Genomic DNA, 25,776 nt, shown 5'->3' with positions numbered 1-25,776 from the left:
AATAATACAAGTTAGTATTGTTATTATTTAGAAAGAAATATAGGATTAAAATAATTTTTAAAACATAGTTACTTTATAACAATCAAAATAATTTAATTTATAAACTAACAATAAAATATGTTCATGTAATTATGTACCTACTTACTGTGTTTTTAAGCAATACGTATATAATAATTTATAGTATAATTTTAAATTATTTTTTTTAGATTTTTAACATAATAAGAAAAGAGGATGCAAATTCAACGATGATCTAAGAAGTGAATTTCCTTTAATTAAAAAAAACCCAAAGCGATTGCAATATAGACCAAATTTCTAATCAAGAACCCCCCCACCCCTCCCCACCCCGGGGCCGAAACCGGTTTGGCTCAGTGGATAGAGCATTGGCCTGCGGACTCAAGGGTCCCAGGTTCGATTCCGGTCTAGGGCATGTACCTTGGTTGCGGGCACATCCCCAGTAGGGGGTGTGCAAGAGGCAGCTGATCCATGTTTCTCTCTCATCGATTTTTCTAACTCTCCATCCCTCTCTCTTCCTCTCTGCAAAAAATAAAGAACCCCTTCTCTCACCGCTCCCCCAGTCAATGGTGTCCCCCTTTACCAATGTTAAAATCTGGTCACCTTAATCTATACACATGTCCACCAAATCTTAAAAGTTTACATACAATAAAGGCATTAACTGGGTTCAGTGATGCATAACATCTAGATGGTCTCAACAAAACATAACTAGCTCAAGGGTATCTCCTTGGGCCAGCTTCTGGAGAAGGGTAGGCAAGTGAAATGAACATTCCAAGGACAGGGAAGGGGACGAGTCTCTGATTCCCCAGATCCAGCTCGGAGTCCACTGGCAGTCACATCTTGATGAACTCCATCAACTGACCCGGTCATCAGTATTTATAAAACTCCCCACAGGGTTCCAACATAATCCACAATTAAAAACCAGTGAACTGCATTCTCAGAAGTTTCCTGATTACATAGATTTGGCAGATGCAAGTGTGTATGGAAAATGCAACAAAACCATGGGGAAAGATGTAACATTTAAGTATTTATTAAGAGAATTGTACATTTCAACTGGATACCAGAGTCAATGCATTTATTATGCAATTATGATGATATACAAAGGATCCCAGGTTACTCTGCCAATTCAATTCAAAAGAAGTAAAGTTCATATGTGAAGCATGGAGAGGAATGAAAACCATGAGACTAAACACAATATGACTAAGGAAACAGTGTTCACTGGTCTACATGTTTGGTTTTGTTAGATTTTCTAACTACACTCCAAAAGGGATTATAGAGGTGTTAAGAGTAGTCTGTTCTGCTGTAGAGCTTCCATAAGGCACTCTTAATGTTCCTGTTCCTCAGACTGTAAATGAAAGGGTTCAGCATGGGGGTGACTACAGTGTAACATGACTGAGGGCTCCATGTCCTTCCTGGGGAAGGCAACAGTGCTGATCCAAGGTAACCTCCAATAGCTGTTCCATAAAATAAGCAAACAACTGACAGGTGAGAGCCACAGGTGGAGAAGGCTTTATACTTCCCACCTATCGATGGAACTCTCAGAATGGAGGAAACAATTTTATAGTAAGAGAAAAAGATCCCTGAGATAGGGAGAAAACCAGTGATGGCGCCAACAAAGTACATGACTATGTTATTGGTGAAGGTGTCAGAGCAGGCAAGATGAAAGAGTTGAGAAGGATCACAGAAGAAATTAGAAATGTTTACATCTTTAAAGCAGGTAAGTTGTAACACAATTAAAGTATGCAGCTGGGAGTCCAAAAGGCTGATGAAAAATGACATCAAAACTAAGAAGCAGCAGAGGCATGGGCTCATGATGGCTGAGTAGTGCAGAGGGTGACAGATGGCCACAAACCGGTCATAGGCCATGACAGTCGAAAGCATGTCATCCATGCATCCAAAAAGAATCAAAAAAGACATCTGTGTCAGGCAGCCCCCATAGGAGATGACTCTGCTGTGAGTCTGGATGCCCACAATCATCTTTGGAACACTGGTAGAAATGAAGCAGATGTCAGCCAAGGACAGGTTGCAGAGGAAGAAGTACATGGGGGTGTGCAGGTGGGAGTCAGAGCTGACAGTCAGGATGATGAGCATGTTCCCCAACACGGCAACCAGGTACATGGACAGGAAGAGCCCCAAGAGCAGAGGCTGCAGTTCCAGGTCATCGGAGAGACCCAGGAGGAAGAATTATGAGACGTGTGATAGATTTTGTGGTTCCATGTAGCCAGGGCACCTTTAGAAGAGGATTGGGAAAAGGAAAATAAGTAAATGAGCATACAGAATACTATGCATATTCTGTTTTCAAGATATTCACTCCTGAGGTCATATACCCCAGTACCTTTACCAATATTTCTCAGTATGACAAATCCTATTTAATTAGAACTGTTTCTTTCTTTTATTTTTTTTTATTGTTGAAAGCATTACAGATGTACCCTTTCCCCACCCCCACCTTGACCCTTCCAGCCTGCCCCGCCCCCAGACCCAGGCCTTCACCACACTATTGTCTTTCTTTATTGGTTTCCATGTTATTCACCTCTTTCTATATACACTTTACTGTCCAGAAACTCCATTGAAAAGTATCAGAGGAGCAGGAACATTAGAGATAACAAAGCCATAATCACAGGAAAACACAGCTACTTCTTTAATATATATGTGTGTGTGTGTGTGTGTGTGTGTGTGTGTGTGTGTGTGTGTGTGTGTAAATAAATATAATGAGAAACACCCATCCCCCTTTAAGGAAAAAATCATTCTAATTTTAAGAAATTAAGAAGTAGCTAAATATACCTTCTTTTATTAAAATACAATGCTAACTAGATAGTTCCTTTATTTAGAGTATTTCAACACTGTATAAAAGACAGGATTGTGTAATCTGGATTCTAAATGAAAGTTCAATGTTCATAATCAGAAAATGTTTTTATGTGATAGTTATCTTCAGGAGTTTTACCATTCTTTGCTTTTCTGTTTCTCCTACATAGAAATAAGTGATGACTCAAGCATGAGAGGTATCCTTTAAGTCATTTTAAAGTCCTTTTTTCAAGTCGTACTAGTTTAAAATTTTTTGAGGAGCCTCCATATTGTTTATTATAATGCCTGTAGGATATTTATTCACACCAACAGTGTACCAGGGTTCACTTTTATCCACATCCTCCCCAAAATGTGTATTTTTTCCCTTAATTTATCTTTTTTGTTGATAGTATTACAAATGTCACCCTTTTTTCCCCATTAACCCCCTCCACTCTAGACCCCTCCGCCCCTCCCCAGGCCTTCACTACACTGTTCTCTGTGTCCATGGGTTATGCATATATGAATATAAATTATTTGGTTAATCTTTCCCCACCCACCCCACCCACCACTACCTTCCTTCTGAGATTTATCAGTCTGTTCCATGCTTCTATGTCCCTGGATATATTTTCCTCATCAGTTTATTGTATTGATTAGATACCACATATAAGATTTTCTTTTTTATAATACCCATTCTGATAGGTGTGAGGTTATATACTTTTGTGATTTTTATTTCCATTTCCCTGATGGATAGTGATGTTGAACAGCTTTTCATATAGGACTGTTACTTTTGTTTTTCTGATCATAATCTTTCCTATTTATAGTTGAGGAGTTTAGCATTGGGGAGGTCCCACTGTGAGGTCTAAGACCAAGATTTCTTATCTTGCATAATAAAAGCCTAATATTGTAAGTGTCCGACCATTTGCTTGACTACTCGACCAGTCGCTATGACACTCACTGACAACGGGGCTCCAACCGGTAGGTTAGCTTGCTGCTGGGGTCTGGCTGATTGGGGCTGTGCAAGATGGGCCCGACATCCTTGAGACCTCCCACGGTTGCTCCCTGGCCCTGATTGTGCACCTGTGGGGTCTTTAGGCCTGGCCTGCGCCCTCTTGCAATCCAGGACCCCTCATGGATGTCGGACAGCCGGTTTCGGCCTGATCCCCAGAGGCCAGGACAAGGGACCCCACCGGTGCATAATTCCGGGCACCAGGCCTCTAGTGCCTAGATAGTAGATATTCATATCAATCTTTTCTGACACAGTGATTGAAATTCTCTTTCTTCAGCTACCAGAAAGTTTATTATTTTGACAGATCACACTATGATTCAATTGAGAAAAAATGCAAAATAGAACAATGTAAATATATCTGGGCAGTTTCCGCTGGTGTAAAATTGAGATAATAATTGAAGCTATCTTTAAATATTATTGTAAGAAAGTTTAAAAAATCACTTACGTTGCTTAAACCAGTGATTCTTATTTCCAGTTGATTGATAGATTTGCCTGTGTTTCTTTCAAAATATACAGAGACTGTGGCCGCAGCCTAGAACCAATTTATGCAGCAGCTCTACATATGAGATTCTTGGTTGTCCTGGGGTGTAGCCGGAATTGAGAAACACTGCCTTAGAATACTACCAAACACTTAGGTAATACTCCTTTGATATTACCTATTATTACTGGCATTAATACCCACCACCCACATTAAAAATATAAACATTTAACAATATTTCCTTCACATCTCATGTTGTGGAGAGATTTGAAACATTACTGATAAATTTTTATTTTTATTGGTATCTTAATTCAATCCCATTTCTATATATACTCATTGCCCAAAGGCAACCAGTGTCATTGGTTTGGTGGGCATTTTTCTTTTTTGTCAATGTTGACTTATGTACCCATAAGCAGTTTTCTTAAAACCTTGCCTAACCAGTATACTATACACATTATCACTTAAATGTACTCCTTACCACAACAGTGTGTTCAAGTTTCTTTATGCAGTACATACATTGACCTTAAACATTTTACTGATACACATTATTATGTGAGGGAAGACTTCATTTTATTTGGTTTATAAATTTATGTCTATACATTTTAATATAAATTTGATTAATGTAAAAATATATTTAACATATATTTATAATTTAATACATTTTATTTTTATATTACCTATTTATTTTACATTATATATTTTATATTTCTATTATATTATTATTTATATCAGTTTCTTCATACCACAATTCCATGAAAATTCTTGCATCTCTCTTGATTTCACACAAGTGAGAATTTGTATTGATAAGTTAGTGGTGATTAATATTTCAACTTCTAATAATTGGTGCCGGGCTAATCTGCAGCCTCTGAACTAAGGATGAACAGATAACTCTGACACAGTTTGACTGTGAAAGAGAGGGCTAAGGGGTTCCCTGGCTCTAGTGACCAGAGCAGCCTCTATTGCCTGCCTTATTAGGCCTTTATGGGAATTTTTATCTTTAGATACAAGCATTAGGGTGAGTAATCTTGGGAGGACACATGTGTTTACATTGTCCTCTAGCAAGGACATTCAGGGATTAAGATTAAGGATTCCAGTAAACACCTGATGGTTTGAATGCACACAGACTTATTTGGAAGAGTCAAGGAATAATTAGGGGCACTGCCTTCCACACTCCCCTGAATCTCCTTTAGGTTGGAATGCCAATAAACAGAGCAGGCAGCCTTCCACACACTTCCCTTTTATCAGAAGGTCCTCCTTACAACTTTCCAACCAAGTCTCTTGTGCTTCCCAACAAATTGGTACATGTGCAATTTATTTTTTATTTTTATTTTTTCTTGGAAAGATATTTTTTTTATTTTTAATTTCTTTATTGATTAAGGTATCACATATTTGTCCTCATCCCCCCATTTCCATCCCAAACCCCTCCCTACGCATGTCCCCACACCCCTGTTGTCCTTAACCACTGGTTAGGCTTATATGCATGCCTACAAGTCCTTTGGTTTATCTCTCCCCCTTACCCCCACCCTCTGATACCTTCCCTCTAAGGTTTGACAGTCTGATCGATGCTTCCCTGTCTCTGGGTCTGTTTTTGTTCATCAGTTTATGTTGTTCATTATTTCCCCTAGATGAGTGAGAGCATGTGATACTAGAAACACATTCATAAGAAACGAAAATGAGACAAGTAATAATGGTTATGCTGAGAGGCAAATGCATCAGTCTGTAGTGAGTTTCTTTCTGGGCCAACAGTTCTTTTAGTCCTAATTTTAATGTCAAACTGTTCCTTATGTGTACATGTCAGCAATGATATTTCAGTTCTGGATGGTGGACAAATGGTGGTAATGCAGGTCCGACCCTCTCTGGTTTGGTCTGGGCAACCTGCAGTGATGCACAGATGCTGACTGCTAGTATGGTGAGGCTTCGTCAGCGTCTCCCACCTCTGGACTGTTTCTCTTCTATCTTCATGGCTGGAACAATCCTGTCAATTCCTCTCTGTTGCCTGAATCAACATGGTCTTGGAGTTGTTTTCTGAAAATATACAAACATATTCTCGACCAAAAGTTAATAAAGGAATCTTTTCTATAAATTTGACTTGGGATCCTTTTTCATTTTTTGCCCAGACGAATTTCCTTTGGCTTGTTTTGACAGCATGTATGTTTTTCATGGGTGTCTTGCTGTTAGCATTACAAATGAAAAGTTAATTTTCTAAAGTAAAAATTTTCTAGATGTAATTTACTTAAAGGATATTTTTCCTTACATGACATTCTTCTATTATCCCCCCCTTTTTTTTATCTAAATATTAGGAGGCTTTTGGACATTTTATAATGTAATCTTGATAGCTTTTAAATTTACATTTTTTTGCAATAAATATGACTGCTTTAGGCTCATTACATATTACGCAATTTTACCATGAGATGAACTACCAATAAAAATTTTAGTTAACACTTTAGGAACAGCTTTTTGTCCAGTACAATTAATTTTTCTTGATATTCGCTTATTTCAATTAGCCAATTGAAAATAGTCTGAAATTTTGACTACTATTTTACTGTCAAATTTAATACACTAACAACAATCTTATTTTACCCTGTAAATATTAGTGGAAAGGATTATTTGCCTTCTTGAGTAGGCCGTGAGCATTCCTGGTGCTAGGCTGGATTTAGATATCAAAAACCCACTTCCCCACACCATGGGTACAAGACAATTCAAACAAGTCTTGTTGCAGTGAGAGGGCAGCTGCTGTCAGCCAAGTCTCTATCTGTTACCTGGGTCCCGATTTTAGCTGGGCATGGGAAGTGAAGCAGCCATGGGGGCAGGAGACCTCCCTCAAAGGGGTGAGGGTTCAGGCCCTGCAAAGTTGGGGGTGGTGAAGGTCTGTGCCCCACCTCTTTTGACCCCCAAGTTCTCTCCTGAAGGCCCCTCTGCGAATGTGCCTGTATTAGGTTGTTCCTTCCCTGAGGAACCTTACCCGTCTCTGGCTAACCAGCCATCCTCTGGGGCCAAGCAGGGTGATGTGAGGTTCAGTTCTGTCTCCTTGGTAGCCTATGCCCCCATGGCTTCCACGCCTAGCACCTGCCCTGGGATCCCCTCGCCTGCTGGCGGGGCCCCAGCACTAATAACATATCTTGGGGAACTGAGGTTTCTTCTCCAATTTAACTAACGCCTAATTGACAGTATTTCTTGTTCCAATACAAAAATCATTTTCTATCATTTTCTATTAACTTCAACCTTTTACTATAAGTGTATGAATTTGAAAGTATCGTTGAAGTCTGTTTTATGATAACCATTCCATGAAAGCTCCACATGAAATTTTCATCTTCATAGAAATTTATTTACCATTTTGGATTTCAAAATTGGACTGTACAATGCTTGACTATTTATTGAAAACCATAAAATCCACAATGTTTGTGACATTATGGCACATGTAAATAACTGACATATTTCCTAATTCACAGGTGAACTCACTGAACCAAAAGGGGATAAATCAGTTCTTCTCCCTCCCTTTCACATTGGGGACCAAGTAGGTTTGAAAGAACCACTCCTTAGCTAACATGGAGGTAACAGTGCCCTGGTGCAGGATTAAGGAGATCCATTTTTGAGTCCTGAATCTTTCATGCCCTCCATGTGGAGTGTGTGGAAATCTCAGAATCTCTGTGCTTGTGTTCCTTCTTGGAAATGGCCAAACATTCATCTCTAGACCACGTGTGGGACCTAAGGGAAGTTTGGAAGTCAAGAAAGGTTTGATCATTTTTTTTAACAAAGGATTTCAACCATTATTAGGATAGTGTGCTTACTAATAATATACAATTCCAAAAATGTAATGCCATTTTATGGCGGAAAGGGTGAAGCCTCTCCTGTCTCAATCAAGGCAAGTATGCTAATTATGTGTGTGTTCCTAAATGGCATCAGATAACTTTGGTGATCCCAAATGACCAAATAGCAGGAGTATAGGAAAGTGAAGAAGGACATGTGAGTGTTGGCACATTTTAGAATGCTATGGTAGGAGGAAAAGTGTAATGATAAACTAAGCCAATTAGATACTCAATTCACTATAGTGAAGCTGGTAGGCTATATGGAGTAGTGGTTAAATTAAATAAGTTATTGGATAGTTTCTCAGAAAGCTCAGACTTCTACCTCTGCAAATATGTATAGTATCTTTTAAGGAAAAATTGATATGTACAAAGATATCTAAGTATTCTATATTATAAAAGCGTAGTATTCAAATTACCCACTCGACCGGGAATTCAACCAGGTGGTGGGGCTGCCCAGGGGAAAGGAGGGAGGTCCTGGCCAGCAGCTAGCAGCTGCTGCGGACCCTACCAGTGCACGAATTTTGTGCACTTGGCTTCTAGTATTGAATAAGACAATAGGAGGTCAAGGACAGACTTCCATGATTACAAAGAAGGAATGATGGTTACAAAGTGGAATCCTAAGGATGTAGTTGCCAGTAAAAGGAAAAATATTCCCTTTGCTGAGGACATGGTCCTTTGCTATCCCTGAGTAATGAAAATGAAAATAGAGTTAAGTTCATTCATAATGACTTGGGAGACTTAACAATCTACAGGCACAATTAGAATCACACAGCCACTGGAAATACCATACCACTATTTTAAAACTCAATTGGATGCCCCTGACCCACACATAACATTACAATTATCTTTTGTTCCTGAGCTCACTTTAAATTCTTCCAATTGTATACCACACCATAGTTTTATTCCCCAGATTATGAGTTATCGGTGAGGGTTCAGTAAGGAGACAGTAGCCACACGAGTCATTTTTAATGGAGATAGTTTAATATAGGTATGATTAAATAGCTTTTGAAAGATGTAAGGCATAAATGAAAAAATATGGTAATACAGTGTCATAACTGCAGATGTAGTGACAACCACATGGGATAAGGGGCAAGGTAACTGGCTGGAAGAACCTTTCCTCTTATTGACAATTACTGGAAGAATCTAAAGAGAAGCCAGGTGGGAAATCAGAGGCCGCAACACAGCACAACAACTGAAAGTTAAAAGGGTAAGTTTGGAGCAGAAAAACTATAGCTTAATATCAAGTACAGAGACATCTGTGGAGTGTGAAGGGAGAAGATATGTAAAAAAAGATATTACCCAGAGTGTGAGTGGAGGAAATCTCACTGACTGTTACCAAGGCAAGCTTTCATATCTGCTCCTTTGGAGCTCTGATCACTTTAAGATCTTCAGTATCTGATAATGAGCTGTAAAGAACCCAAGACATACAAATCCTTTTTTAATAAAAGGTCAGACAAAATTCAGTAGTTCTCAGCCGTGTCTAAATACGCATTAGACCCACTTGGGATACTGTTAAAAATATTATACTCTTTTCCTCTCTAATTCAGTTAAAGCTTTATGTATGGTTAATGGACTCAGGCATGAAGATTTTTAAAGTTCATCAGATGCTTCCTAGATTGAAGTTCAGTGACACACATTCTCTCATACACCTGTAATAATAGATTTGATTAAAGCCAAAGTTTTATGAAAAATAGCACGGACACAAAAAAATAGCATAGACAGTGAAATGATTGAGAATCATATATAACATTCGCATTAAAAAAGAGTTGCGAATTTCTAAAGAAAGCCTGAGTCATAGGTAACAAATACAGAAAATTCCATATTGTAATAGAATTCAATTGGGTGGTGATTTTGACATAAATAGGATCCCAGAATACTCCCTTAATCCCATCAGGGATGTGCTCAAATAAACTATTTTTAGACATGATAGATCAAGTGGAATGAAAACCATAAGCTGCAAAAATTGTCTGACCAAAAAGGTATGTTTGCAAACTACCTTTGTTTGGTTTTGAGTCATTTTTAATCCACAAACAAAATTAATTATAAATAAATGAATAAGAAAAAAATCTCCAATGGCCCACGTGTTAAGAATAGGCTATTCTGTTGAGGAATCGCTGCAAGGCCCTCTTGATGTCCCTGTTCCTCAGACTGTAGATGAAAGGGTTCAGCATAGGGGTGACCACAGTATACACCACAGAGGCCCCTGCAGCCTTCCTGGAAAAATGTGAGACAGCAGAACCTAGGGACAACCCAAGGGCTGTCCCATAGAATAAACAAACAACTGACAGGTGAGAACCACAGGTGGAGAAGGCTTTATACTTTCCACCTGACGATGAGATCCTCAGAATGGAGGAAACAATTTTGTAGTAAGAGAAACAGATTCCTGAGACTGGAATGCCGCCAAAGATGGCTCCCATAAAATAGAGTAATATTTTAGTAGAGGTATCATTACAAGCAAGCTGGAGAAGTTGAGGAGGGTCACAGAAGAAATGAGGAATTTCCATGTTTGTGCAAAAGGAAAGCTGTGAAATCGTCAAGCAGTGCAGTTGGGAGTCCAAAAGGCTGATCAAAAAGGACAGCAGAAGCAGCAGGCTACAGACACGGGGGTTCATGATGTCCAGGTAGTGCAGGGGATAACAGACAGCAACAAACCGATCATAGGCCATCACAGTGAGGAGTGCACTGTCCAAACATCCAAAAAAATATAAAGAAGACAACTGAGTCAGGCAGCCAGCATAGGAGATGACTCTGCTATGAGTTTGAATGTCCAAAAGCACCTTCGGGACGGTGGTAGAAGAAAAGCCAATGTCAGCCATGGACAGGTTGGAGAGGAAGAAGTACATGGGGGTGTGCAGACGGGAGTCAGAGCCGATGGCCAGGATGATGAGCAGATTCCCCAGCAGAGTGACCAGGTACATGGCCAGGAACAGGCTGAACGTTAGAGGCTGCAGTTCCTGATCATCTGAGAAGCCCAGAAGGAGGAATTCCAATGCACCTGTTAGATTCTGGGGCTCCACATAGCACAGACACCTTTGAGAAAATACCTGAGGGCTGGTATAAAGGAAACAATACATTAGTGTGTCTGTATTTTGAATTTAAGCAATTCATAGTTTTCACACATAAGGTCCATGCCCCTTTAGTAATATTCCTTGGTTATGACAAACATTCTTCTTAGAACTCTTTGCATATTGCATTTTGCTCCATGAGCCTATTACTGCATGCTTCACTTTGGAAAGGATGGGCCAAATAAATGAGAGAAGTAAGGTTATTTAGGTGTTTATAAATCCATAAGCACACACAAGCTTATCAGTACCCTCCTAAGAAATAAAAAAACGGAATGAGAACTATCCATCTTTCCCAACAAAATGCTTTTTATTATTGTCCTTATTAGTTCAAGGACACTAATAAGCAGTTAAATGTACTTTATTTTGTCCAAATGCAGGGTGATTAATTCGTTTGATTCGTAGTATTTATAAGCACGCTATAAGAACTATGTAATAAACTGCCCGAGTCCATTTTTGTGTGTGTGATGTTTGGCTACTAACAGTTTTTAATCAATTTCTCTGTCTTCTCCTTCTGTTCACCGGCTAGCTGATAAGAAAGCCTGTTGGTGAGGATGTGGAGAAAAAGGAACCCTAGTTCATTGGTGGGAATACAGATTGGTGCAACCACTATGGAAAATATTGTGGAAGTTCCTAAAAAAATTAAATTGTCTTATGACTCAACAATTTCACTTCAGGAAATATCTCTGAAGAAACTTGAAACACTAATTTAAATGAGTATGCATAACTCTGTGTAATAAACTGTATGAGTCCATCATTTAGTGTGCAAAAAAGAACGATATCTCACCTTTTGTGACAGAATAGATGGACCTAGAGGGTATTATACTAAGCGAAATAAGTCAGACAGAGATAGACAAATACCATATGATTTCACTAGTATGCAGAATCTAAAGAGCAAAATAAACAAACAAAATAAAAACAATCTTCAGTCCAAGTTAACTACAAATCAGAAGTTCTCAAAGCCCCCTCATCAGTTTCAATTATTCATTCTGGGAAGGGTGCTTTGAGGAAAATGACAAATATCATTCATTTCTTTAGTCATAAGACATCCCCAGAAGTGATGAAAGCCCAGGCAGAAAAACCGCCAGTGTGTGTCACCATATAGACTATGCTGTGTTATTATCCACTAACAACATGGAATCAATATGTAACAGATTGTATAAATGTTTTTGTTTTTTTTTAATTCCCTACTCTGTGCCAACCATAGTGTGGGTGCTGGGCAATCAGAAATAAATGAGACTCAGTTGCGTCCCCACAAGCATGCTGCCTGCGGTGACCTGGAAAGAGAAAGGATAGACTGAGTAGGTTGGCCAGGAGGTATTATGGGTTTATTTTCATTTTCATATTTGATTTAACCCATGATACCAAAAACATAGTTTTACCAATATACACAATTGAGATATTTTACCGTCTTTTTATATACGTCTTCAAAACCCGGTGTTTTACTACTAAGAGGACAGCCCATCTCAGTTGGGACTAGCCACATTTCAAGAACTCAATAGCCATGTGAACCTAAATTGTAGGGAAAGACATCGTTCTGCACCCTGTGTCATGTGAAAAGCATCCCACTGCTCAGATCCAAATCTGACTCCACCCTTTTTAGCCAAGGATCTGGGCACAAATTGAATAGGAATATTTTGCTCTTTTCTCAACTCTAAAATAACAGAAGTTGTATACCCTGATATTGAGGGTATTATGCAGGTGACAATGGAAGCTACATAACACAGAGCTCTGAATCTGGCACAATTCTGATTGAGAGCAGAATTCTGAATGAGAGTTCTAAAATCCCCTATGGAAAAAATAACATAAACTTCATAGGCCTCTGAGCTGTAACTGTGCTTATCGATGCCCTCCCATCTGGCTATCTCAGCTGTCCTGCTGCCTTGATAATAAGGAAACAAGTTTCTTCATAATTCCCCCTTCATCCACCATATCCCTTGCCACTCACTGGTTTGTGCTGTCTCTCTGCTGAGTCATCACCTAGGAGTTTGGTTCCACTGCTGTCTCCTGCCTGGTAATGAGAAGGCTGAGGCTCTGTTCTCAGGAATGGTGTGAAGACAGCCTCAGCCATGGATCTCCTGAAGCAGGTCTCAATTCTGGGAGGAAGAGCCACACATATGACTCTTAACTGGGACTGGCAGCCTGCATGGCCTTGAGCGCTCAATGCACAGAGCTCATAATTAGTGAAATTGGTCCATTGTTTTCCTAACCTCGGAGGACTTCCTAATATTAACAAAGAGGAAATGGAGAATAGTGAATGTAATTAGGAGGGTCTGAGACTTCCCTCTTCTCAGGAGAATGCGCATCTGTACACTTTGCTTTTGACTTCCAGATTCAAGAATCTTAACATAGAATGCAAATTCTTTTCAATTTATGACATTTTGAGTTTGACATCTGCAAAATCATTGTATTAATCATGTAAGTTAGGGACGATTAGGCCTTCTCTAACAAGAACCTACAACTATTTCCCTTTTGTTTGTTAAATCTTCTGTCTTTAAAAGAAAAAGTCTATTTCTCTTTTTTAGGTTTTACTGTTAATAGACATACGTATTGTATATTGGGGTGTACTGTGTGCAAGGTGCTCTTTGCAGCACTATGTATTTCTGATCTCTTTTTTCACTTCTTTTTTCTTTTATTTTTTCTTCTTGAACTTATTGGGGATGAAATTGATTAACACAATTATATTGGTTTCAGATGTACTATTTTATAATATGTCACCTGTATATTGTATTGTGTGTTCAGCACCCAGAGTCAAGTAAGGGATTGTTTGCTTATTTAAATGACAGTCTAAGTTCTGAATTTTCTTGTTCATTGATGTTTTGGGTACACTAAAACATACTGACTTTCTCTTAAATTAAGCAGTGTACCCAACAAGAGTGCAATCAAAGTTTTAGCAAGGGCGGCAGGCCCCTCAAAGTTTGACTGAGTTTGATCTATTTCCAATCCTACTCACTTTGGGAAGGAGGGAGTTCCGTGTGGGCTGTGGGCAAGAGGCTTTCCTCAGTCCTCTGCCTAATGCGCCTCTCACATGGAAGCTCATGCATGGCTGTGGCTCCCATGAGGACAGGTTACAAGAGACAAGGGCCAGGAATATAAAGCCTTTTTGTACCCTAATATCAGAAGTGACATCTCATCGGTTTTGCCATGTTGTGTTGGTTGGAAGCAAGTCACTAGGCCCAAGACACACTCAAGAGGATGTGTCTCCACAACAGCATGAATACAGGAGCAGATGTCATTGGGAGCATATTGGAATCTGCCCACCATGCAGGCCTCACCCTCTATCAGGACATTGGTCTCTAAGCACCACAACACTGGAGAGATGGCTCTGCTTCCCATATAGCCCACAACACATCACACCACAATGCTCTCAGCAAAATTTCTGCCGATAAACTGACACATGAGTAGAAATTGCCTCTGTTTTGGTGTTTCTGCAAACCCCACCATGTTCCCTCAGGAAACACAGTTAAAAAAAGCCAGCATGGTTTCCCTTCCTTCACCAGGGTCCCTCACATCAAGCTGCCGCCATTCTGTGCACAGATTCAACAAATGTTGCCAATGGCTTCTGATTTCTGTCACTGAGAACAGCTTAAAATATTCCAGAATGAATTTTTCTTTAGCTTTGTGTCCACAGATCCTAAAATTTATATAGTGTGCTTTGGTCCTATTTTGTTGTTGTTATTTTTTTTCCAATTGATAACATGAGTATGGAAATGATGGTACTTTGCAACCTGCCACATCCTACTCATGCAGTCCTCCTGCCTCAGAGAACGCTGGATGAGGAATTTAGAGATCAGTCTGTCATTCACTGATATGTAGAAAATGTTGCAAAACCAAGTTGGCAATGTAGGAGACACTAGCCTCCATTGCCCCATCAAAATCAACAATCAGATCCATGGACAAAAGCAGATTTGGGAGAGCTCAAGAGTCTACTTATGGAACGTCAGCAACACAGTAGAACAACACACCTGAGAATGACCACACAAAATGAAGCAAAGAGCAGCTTCATAGTTCCTGCATCATGCCATCACCCAGGCCTCGCTACTCAGCAACAACAGGCAACTCCAAGCTAGAAAGATTTGTTAACCTGATGGAAGAAGGGAGAGTAGAGTGAGCAACTAGTTTACCAAACCTTTTAGTGCCCCATAGGAAAGACCTGTTTTATATCACTCCACCCAGAGAATGGCAAAGCTTAGACATAAAGACACAGCTAAAAGCAAAGAAGAAGAGCAGCGATTGCCACAATGGGATGTAGGAATGGATTAAAAATGGACACAGAGACCGATGATACAGAATCAAGAGCCCAGAAATAAACCACTGCATACACAGGCAACTAATATTTGACAAGGGAGACTCTGTTGGTTCTCAGTCTAAGGAACTTCCAGGTGAAATCTGAACCAGCCCCCTTGTATGCAAAGCTGGGAGAATCCAAAAAAAGCTCACTATAGACCAGCAGGTGGCAGTTTTCATAAAGCAGTGAATTTATATGCAAGGCTTGTCTGGGGGTGGGGGTGGGGCACAAGAAAAGTGTATCTATACACCTGCCCACCAAATCTTAAAAGTTTATATACAATAAAGGCCTTAACTGGGTTCAGTGATGCATAACATCTAGATGGTCTCAACAAAACATAACTAGCTCAAGGGTATATCCTTTGGCCAGCTTCTGGAGAAGGGTAGGCAACATTCCAAGGACAGGGGAAGGGGATGAGTCTCTGATTTCCCAGATCCAGCTCTTGGGTCCACTGGCAGTCACATCTTGATGAACTCCTCCAACTGACCCGGTCATCAGTATTTATAAAACTCCCCAGAGGGTTCCAACAAAATCCACAATTAAAAACCAGGGAACTGCATTCTCAGAAGTTTCCTGATTACATAGATTTGGCAGATGCAAATGTGTATGGAAAATGCAATAAAACCATGGGGAAACATGTAACATTTAAATATTTATTAAGAGAATTGTACATTTCAACTGGATACCAGAGTCAATGCATTTATTATGCAATTATGATGATGTATAAAGGATCCCAGGTTACTCTGCCAATTCAATTCAAAAGAAGTAAAGTTCATATATGAAGCATGGAGAGGAATGAAAGCCATGAGACTAAACACAATATGGCTAAGGAAATAGTGTTCACTGGGCTAAAAGTTTGGTTTTGCTAGATTTTCTAACTACACTCAAAAAGGGATTACAGAGATGTTAAGAGTAGTCTGTTCTACTGTAGAGCCTCCATAGGGCACTCTTTTTTTTTTAAATTTCTTTATTGATCAAGGTATCACATATCTGTTCTCGTCCCCCCATTCCCATCCTACACCCCTCCCCACACATGCCCCCACCCCCACCCCCGCTGTCCTCAACCGCAGGTCAGGCTCATATACCTGCACACAAGTCCTTATGTTGATCTCCCCCTTTACCCCCACCCTTCCCTACCCTCCTCCCAAGGCCCGACAGTCTGATCCATGCCTCCTTGTTTCTGGGTCTGTTCTTGTTCATCAGTCTATGTTGTTCATTATTTCCCCTAGATGAGTGAGATCATGTGCTATTAGAAATACACTTATAAGAACCGAAAATGAGACAAGCAATAATGGTTATGGTGACAGGCAAATGAATCAGTGTGTAGTGAGTTTCTTTCTGGGCCAACAGTTCTTTTGAGACCCAATTTCAATGTCCAACAGTTCCTTATGTGTACATGTCAGCACTGACATTTCAGTTCTGGATGGTGGACAAATGGTGGTAATGCAGGTCCGACTCTGTCCGGTTTGGTCCTGGGCAATCTGCAGTGATGCACAGCTGCTAACTGCTAGTATGGGAAGGCCACATCAGCGTCTTCCATCTCTGGACTGCTTCTCTTCTGTCTTCATGGCTGGAGTAGTCCTGTCGATTCCTCTCTTGCTGGAATCCACATGGTCTCAGAGTTGTTTTCTGAAAATATACAAACATATTCTCTACCAAAAGTTAATAAAGGAATATTTTCTATAAATTTGACTCGGGATCTTTTTTCAATTTTTGCCCAAATGATTTTCCTCTGGCTTGTTTTGTCACCTTGTGTGTTTTTCATGGGTGTCTTGCTTTTAGGCTTACAATTAATTTTCTAAAGTATTAATTTTCTAGATGTAATTTACTTACAGGATATTTTTCCTTACATGATATTCCTCTACTATCTCCTTCTTTTTTGATTTAAATGTTAGGAGGCTTTTGAAAATTTTATAATGTAGTCTTGATGGCTTTTAAATTTTAATTTTTTGCAGTATAATATTACTGTTTTAGGTTCATTATATGGTGCACAATTTTATCATGAGATGAAGTAGGTTCATTATATGGTGCACAATTTTATCATGAGAACCTCACCCCCCCCAACATTGCAGGGGCGTGAATCCTAGCCCCTTCTAAGGGAGGTCTCCTGCCCCCATGGCTGCTTCGTGCTTCCCATGCCCAGCTCAGATCAGGACCCAGGTGACCGACAGATTTGGCCAAAAGCAGCTGCCTTCTCACTCCAACAAGAATTGTTTCAGTTGCCTTTTACCCAAGGTGTGGGGAAGTGGGTTTACGATATCTAAATCCAGCCTACCACCAGGAATGCTCAGGACCTACTCAAGAAGGCAAATAATCCCTTCCACCAATATTTACAGGGTAAAACATGATTATTGTTAGAGTAATAAATTTGACAGTAAAATAGTAGTCAAGTTTTCAGGCAAATTTAAATTGGCTAGTTGAAACAAGCGAATATTCTAGAAAAATTAATTGTACTGGAAAGAAGGTGTTCCTAAAGTGTCAACTAAAATTTTTATTGGTACTTCATCTCATGATAAAATTGTGCACCATATAATGAACCTAGGGCACTCTTAATGTCCTTGTTCCTCAGACTGCAAATGAAAGGGTTCAGCATGGCGGTGACTATAGTGTACATGACTGTGGGCACCACATCCTTCCTGGGAGAAGGCAACAGTGCTGATCCAAGGTAACCTCCAATACCTGTTCCATGAAATAAGCAAACAACTGACAGGTGAGAACCACAGGTGGAGAAGGCTTTATATTTCCTACCTATCGATGGAACTCTCAGAATGGAGGAAACAATTTTATAGAAAGAGAAAAAGATCCCTGAGATAGGGAGAAAACCAGAGATGGCGCCAACAAAGTACATGACTATGTTATTAGTGAAGGTGTCAGAGCGGGTAAAATGAAGGAGCTGAGAAGGATCACAGAAGAAATTAGAAATGTTTACATCTTTGAAGCAGGTAAGTTGTAACACAAAGTTTGCAGCTGGGAGTCCAAAAGGCTGATGAAAAATGACATCAAAACTAAGAAGCAGCAGAGGCATGGGCTCATGATGGCTGAGTAGTGCAGAGGGTGACAGATGGCCACAAACCGGTCATAGGCCATGACAGTCAAAAGCATGTCATCCATGCATCCAAAAAGAATCAAAAAAGACATCTGTGTCAGGCAGCCCCCATAGGAGATGACTCTGCTGTGAGTCTGGATGCCCACAATTATCTTTGGAACACTGGTAGAAATGAAACCGATGTCAGCCAAGGACAGGTTGCAGAGGAAGAAGTACATGGGGGTGTGCAGGTGGGAATCAGAGCTGACAGTCAGGATGATGAGCATGTTCCTCAACACGGCAACCAGGTACATGGACAGGAAGAGCCCCAAGAGCAGAGGCTGCAGTTCCAGGTCATCTGAGACACCCAGGAGGAAGAATTCTGAGACACGTGTTAGATTTTGTGGTTCTATGTAGCCAGGGCACCTTTAGAAGAGAATTCGAGAAAGGAAAACAAGTAAATGAGCACACAGCATTGTATGCATATTCTGTATTCAAGCTATTCACCCCTGAGGTCATTTACCCCAGTACCTTTACGAATATTTCTCAATATGACAAACCCTATTTAATTAGAACTGTTTCTTTTTTCTTTTCTTTTTTTTTTTATTGTTGAAAGCATTACAGATGTACCCTTTCCCCACCACCACATTGACCCTTCCAGCCTGCCCCGCCCCTAGACCCAGGCCTTCACTACACTATTGTCTTTCTTTATTGGTTTCCATGTTATTCAGCTCTTTCTATATACACTTTACTGTCCAGAATCTCCATTGAAAATATCAGAGGAGCAGGAACATTAGAGATAACAAAGCCATAATCACAGGAAAACACAGCTACTTCTTTAATATATATATAGAATGAGAAACACCCATTCCCCTTTAATGAAAAAAATCATTCTAATTTTAAGAAATTAAGAAGTGGCTAAATATACCTTCTTTTATTTAAATACAGTGCTAGCTAGATCCTTTATTTTGAGTACGTTCAACACTGTATAAAAGACAGGATTGTGTAATCTGGATTCTAAATGAAAGTTGAATTTTCATAATCTGAAAATATTTTTATGTGATTGCTATCTTCAGGACTTTTACCATTCTTTGGTTTTCGGTCTCTCCTTCATAGAAATAAGTGATTACTCAAGCATGAGAGGTGTCCTTAAAAGTCATTTGTTAGTTCTTTTTCAATTAGTACTCGTTTAGAATTTTTTGAGGAGCCTCCATATTGTTTATTATAATGCCTGTAGGAATTTTATTCACACCAACAGTGTACCAGGGTTCCCTTTTCTCCACATCCTCACCAACTTGTCACTTTTTTTTCGTAATTTATCTTAATTGGTAAAAGTATTACAAATGTCATCCTTTTGTCCCCATTGACCCTCATTCCCCCTAGACCCCTTTCCCCCTCCCCAGGCCTTCACTACACAGTTGTCTGTGTCCATGGGTTATGCATATAAATTATTTGGTTAATCTCTCCCCACCCACCCCACCCACCCCCACCTTCCATCTGAGATTCATCAGTCTGTTTCATCATTCTATGTCTCCGGATCTATTTTGTTCATCAGTTTATTGTGTTGATTAGATACTACATATTTTCTTTTCTATAATAGCCACTCTGATAGGTGTGAGATTATGTACTATTGTGATTTTTATTTGCATTTCCCTGATGGATAGTGATGTTGAGCACTTTTTCATATGTGACTGTTAGTTTTATTTTTCTGATCATAATCCCTCCTATTTATAGTTGAGGAGTTTAGCATTGGTGAAATCCCACTGCCAGGTTTAAGACCAAGACTTCTTATCCTGTATAATAAAAACCTAATATGCTAAGTGTGTGACTGTTCTTTCGACTGTTCAACCAGTCACTATGATATGCACGACCACCATGGGGCAGATGTTCTGACTGGTAGGTTAGCTTGCTGCTGGGTCCGGCCAATCAGGACTGGGCGAGATGAGCCAGTCACGTCCCAGAGCCGTCTCACAGTCCCTCCCTGGCCCCAATCATGCACTGGTGGGGTCCCTCAGCCTGAACTACACCCTCTCACAGTCTGGGACGCCTCAGGGGATGTCAAAGAGCCAGTTTTGGCCAGATCCCCACAGGCCAGGCCGAGGGACCCCACTGGTGCATGATTCCATGCACCAAGCCACTAGTGCCCAGATAATAGATTTTCATATCAATCCTTTCTGACACAGTGATTGAAATTCTCTTTCTTCAGCTACCAGAAAGTTTATTATTTTGGCAGATCACATTATGATTCAATTGACGAAAAATGCAAAATAGAACAATGTAAATATATCTGCGCAATCTCCTCAGGTGTAAAATTGAGATAATAATTAAAGCTACCTTTAAGGATTATTGTAAGAAAGTTTTAAAAAATCACTTCAGTTGCTTAAACCAGTGATTCTTATTTCCAGTTGATTGATAGACTTGCCTGTGTTTATTTTAAAATATCCAGAGACTGTGGCCTCAGCCTAGAACCAATTTATGCAGCATCTCTACATGTGAGATTCTTGGTTGTCCTGATGTGTACCCAGGATTGAGAAACACTGCCTTAGAATACTGCCCAACACTTAGGTAATACTCTATTGATATTACCTATTATTACTCTCATTGATACCCACCACCCACATTAAAAATATAAACATTTAACAATATTTCCTTCAGATCTCATGTTGTGGAGAGATTTGAAACATTACAATAAATTTTGACTTTTCTTGGTATCTTAATTCAATCCCAGTTCTGTATATACTCATTGCCCAAAGGCAACCAGTGTCATTGGTTTGGTGGGCATGTTTTTTTTTGTCAATGTTGACTTATGTACTCATAAGCAGTTTTCTTTAAACCTTGCCTAACCAGTATACTATACATGTTATCACTGAAGTGTTCTTCCTTACCACAACACTGTGTTTAAGTCTCTTTATGCAGTACATACATTGACCTTAAACATTTTACTGATGCACATTATTATGTGAGGGAAGAATTTATTTTATTTGGTTTATAAATTTATGTCTATACATTTTAATATAAATTTGACCAATGTAAAATATATTTAACATACATTTATAACTTAATACATTTTATTTTTATATTAACCATTTATTTTACATTATATATTTTACTAGGGGTCTGGTGCATGAAATTCATGCACTGCGGAGGGGTCCCTCAGCCCAGCCTGCCCCCTCTCACATACTGGGAGCCCTCTGGGGATGTTCTACGGATGGCTTAAGCCCGCTCCCCATTTGGAGTGGACCTAAGCCGAAGTCTGGCCTCCCTTTGCTTGAGGCGACCTGGCTGATCAGGGGAAGGCACCAGCCCCATCACCTTGCTTTTGCGGCCACTGCCAGCTACCGCAGCTGCCAAGGTATTTTCATCAACACGGACTCCAGTCCCTTCATCATGAAAAAATGACAACTTTCTTCAAGCATTTTCAAGATGTGTCTTTTATAGAATATGACATTTCTTTCTTTATTTTTCTTTTTATCCTCACCTGAGGATATATTTTCATTGATATTTTCCCCTTCCCTCCAATACCAAGCTCAGCCCCTTCCCAAGCCTAAAGCCTCAGCCCCAGGTTTAGGCTTGGGAAGGAGACCCCCACCCCTCTGATCACAGTCTCGGCCCCTTCCAAAGCCTAAAGCCTCTGCTTGATGGCCGGCTGGGAGTGACCTGGGTGTCAAGGAGGTTCCCCGGACCCAGGTATGTATGCAAATTATCCGCCATCTTTGTTGGGTTAATTTGCATACTCACTCTGATTGGCTGTGGACGTAGCGAAGGTATGGTCAATTTACATGTTTCTCTATTATTAGGTAAGATATTTCTATTATATTATTATTTATATCAGTTTCTTCATACCACAATTCCCTGTAAATTCTTGCATCTCTCTTGATTTCACACAAGTGAGAATTTGTATTGATAAGTTAGTGGTGATAAATATTTCAACTTCTAATAATTGGTACCAGGCTAATCAGCAGCCCCTGAACGATGGATGAACAGATTACTCTGACACAATTCAACTGTGAAAGTGAGGGCTAAAGAGCTCCCTGGCACTAGTGGACAGAGCAGCCTCTATTGCCTGCCTCATTAGACCTTTATTGGAATTTTTATCTTTAGATACAAACATTAGGGTGAATAATCTTGGGAGGACACATGAGTTTACATTGTCCTCTAGGCAAGGACATCCAGGGATTAAGATTAACGATATCAGTAAACACCCGGTTTTCTGAACACACACAGACTTGTTTAGAAAGGTCAGGAATAATTAGGGGCACTGCCTTCCACACTCCCTTAAGTCTCCCCTAAGTCAGAATTCTGATAATCAGATCAGGCGGCCTTCCACACACTTCCCTTTTATCAGAAGGTCCTCCTTACAACTTTCCAACCAAGTCTCTTGTGCTCACAACAAATTGGTCACATGTGCAATTTAACTAACGCCTAATTGACCGTATTTCTTATTCCAATACAAAAATCCTTTTCTATTAACCGCATCCTTTTATTATAAGCTCAGACTTTTACCTCTGCAAATAAGTATAGTATCTTTTAAGGAAAAATTGTTGTGTACAAAGATACCCAAGTATCCTATGTAATAAAAGCGTAGTATTCAAATTACCCCCTCAACTGGGAATTCAACCAGATGGTGGGGCTGCCCAGGGGAAGGGAGGGAGGTCCTGGCCAGCATCTGGCAGCTGCGGCGGACCCTACCAGTGCACAAATTTTGTGCACTTGGCTTCTAGTATAGAATAAGTCAATAGGAGATCAAGGACAGATTGTCCATGATTACAGAGAAGGAATGATGGTTACAAAGTGGAATACTAAGGACGCAGTTAACAGTGAAAGGAAAAATGTCCCCTTTGCTGAGGACATGGTCCTTTGCTATCCCTGACTAATAAAAATGAAAGTAGAGTTAAGTTCATTCCTAATGACTTGGGAGACTTAACAATCTACAGGCACAATTAGAATCACACAGCCACTGGAAATATCATACCACTGTTTTAAACCTCAATTGTATGCCCCTGACCCAGAGTTAACATTACAATTACCTTTTGTTCCTGAGCTCACTTTAAATTCTTCCAATTGTATATCACACCATAGCTTTATTCCCCATATTATGAGTTATCGGTGAGGGTTCAGTAAGGAGAGAGTAGCCACACTAGTCATTTTTAATGGAGATAGTTTAATATAGGTATGATTAAATAGTTTTTGAAAGATGTAAGGCATAAATGAAAAAATATGGTAATACAGTGTCATAACTGCAGGTTTTAGTGACAACCACATGGGATAAGGGGCAAGGGAAATGGCTGGAAGAACCTTTCCTCTTATTGACAATTACTGGAAGAATCTAAAGAGAAGCCAGGTGGGAAATCAGAGGCCGCAACACAGCGTAAAAACTGGAAGTGCAAAAGGGTAAGTTTGGAGCAGAAAAACTATAGCTTAATATCAAGTAGAGAGAGACAGCTGTAGAGTGTGGTGGAGAAGATATGTAAAAAAAGATATTACACAGAGTGTGAGCGGAGGAAATCACATTGACTGTTACCAAGCCAAGCTCTTTCATATTTGCTCCTTTTGAGCTCTGATCACTTTAAGATCTTCAGTATCTGATGATGAACAATAAATAACCCAAGACATACAAGTCCTTTTTTAATAAAAGGTCATAGAAAATTCAGTAGTTCTCGGCCATTTCTAAATATGCATTAGACCCACCTGGGATATTGTTAAAAAATATAATACTCTTTCCACTCTCCAATTCAGTTAAATCTTAATGTATGATTATTGGACTCAGGCAAGAATATTTTTAAAGCTCATCAGATGCTTCCTAGATTCAAGATCAGTGACACAGATTCTCACACACACCTGCAATAATAGATTTGATTAAAGCCAAATTTTTATGAAAAATAGTATGGATACAAAAAAATAGCATGGACAGTGAAATGGTTGAGAATCATATATAACCTGCACATTAAAAAAGAGTTGTGAATTTCTATAGGATGCCTGAGTCATAGTTAACAAATACAGAAAATTCCATATTGTAATAGGATTCAATTGGGTGGTGATTTTGACATACAAAAGATCCCAGAATACTCCCTTAATCCCATCAAGGATGTGCCCAAATAAACTATTTTTAGACATGATACATCAAGTGGAATGAAAACCATAAGCTGCAAAAATGGTCTGAGCAAAAAGGTATGATTGCAAACTACCAATGTTTGGTTTTGAGTCATTTCTAATCCACTGACAAAATTAATTATAAATAAATGAATAAGAAAAACATCTCCAATGGCCCAGGTATTGAGACTAGGCTATTCTGTTGAGGAATCACTGCAAAGCCCTCTTGATGTCCCTGTTCCTCAGACTGTAGATGAAAGGGTTCAGCATAGGGGTGACCACAGTATACACCACAGAGGCCCTTGCAGCCTTCCTGGGAAAGTGTGAGACAGCGGAACCTAGGTACAACCCAAGGCCTGTCCCATAATATAAACAAACAACTGAGAGGTGAGAACCACAGGTGGAGAAGGCTTTATACTTTCCACCTGACGATGAGATTCTCAGAATGGAGGAAACAATTTTGTAGTAAGAGAAAAAGATACCTGAGAGTGGAATGCCGCCAAAGATGGCCCCAATAAAATAGAGTAATATTTTATTAGCAGAGGTATCATCACAAGCAAGCTCGAGGAGTTGAGGAGGGTCACAGAAGAAATGAGGAATTTCCATGTTTGTGCAAAAGGAAAGCTGTGATATATTTAAGCAGTGCAGTTGCGAGTACAAAAGACTGATCAAAAAAGACAGCAGAAGCAGCAGGCTACAGACACGGGGAATCATGATATCCAGGTAGTGCAGGGGATAACAGACAGCAACAAACCGATCGTAGGCCATCACAGTTAGGAGTGTACTGTCCAAATATGCAAAAAAAATTAAAGAAGACAACTGAGTCAGGCAGCCAGCATAGGAGATGACTCTGCTATGAGTTTGAATGTCCAAAAGCACCTTTGGGACGGTGGTAGAAGACAAGCCAATGTCAGCCATGGACAGGTTGCAGAGGAAGAAGTACATGGGGGTGTGCAGACGGGAGTCAGAGCCGATGGCCAGGATGATGAGCAGATTCCCCAGCAGAGTGACCAGGTACATGGCCAGGAACAGGCTGAACGTTAGAGGCTGCAGTTCCTGATCATCTGAGAAGCCCAGAAGGAGGAATTCCAATGCACCTGTTAGATTCTGGGGCTCCACATAGCACAGACACCTTTGAGAAAATACCTGAGGGCTGGTATAAAGGAAACAAGCACATGAGTGTGTCTGTATTTTGAATTTAAGCAATTCATGGTTTTCACACTTAAGG

General features: G+C 39.9%; 1 protein-coding gene and 2 pseudogenes across 3 annotated transcripts; all 3 read right to left on the bottom strand.

Annotated features, from left to right (window-relative positions):
- Positions 1-1,293: 1,293 nt before the first annotated feature.
- Positions 1,294-2,285, bottom strand: LOC307100594 (olfactory receptor 7E24-like; annotated as a pseudogene). The gene has a single exon. The product of its transcript is annotated as an olfactory receptor 7E24-like (transcript).
- A 7,882-nt stretch (positions 2,286-10,167) lies between these two features.
- Positions 10,168-19,832, bottom strand: LOC307100593 (olfactory receptor 7E178-like; annotated as a pseudogene). Its single transcript has 3 exons — positions 19,750-19,832; positions 18,005-18,884; positions 10,168-10,231 (listed from the first exon to the last, which is right to left on the bottom strand). The product of its transcript is annotated as an olfactory receptor 7E178-like (transcript).
- Positions 19,833-24,758: 4,926 nt separating this feature from the next.
- On the bottom strand, positions 24,759-25,568 carry LOC307098928 (olfactory receptor 7E178-like; the record flags this gene model as incomplete). Its single annotated transcript, XM_079770064.1, has 1 exon — positions 24,759-25,568. The coding sequence occupies one exon, from the start codon at positions 25,566-25,568 to the stop codon at positions 24,759-24,761; it is 810 nt and encodes a 269-aa protein (XP_079626190.1).
- Positions 25,569-25,776: the final 208 nt, after the last annotated feature.

This window comes from Cnephaeus nilssonii (genome assembly GCF_951640355.1).
Source record: "Cnephaeus nilssonii genome assembly, chromosome: 5".
Taxonomy (NCBI): Eukaryota; Metazoa; Chordata; class Mammalia; order Chiroptera; family Vespertilionidae; genus Cnephaeus; species Cnephaeus nilssonii.
Note: the sequence above shows the minus strand (reverse complement) of the source record. Positions and strands in the feature narration are given on the sequence as shown.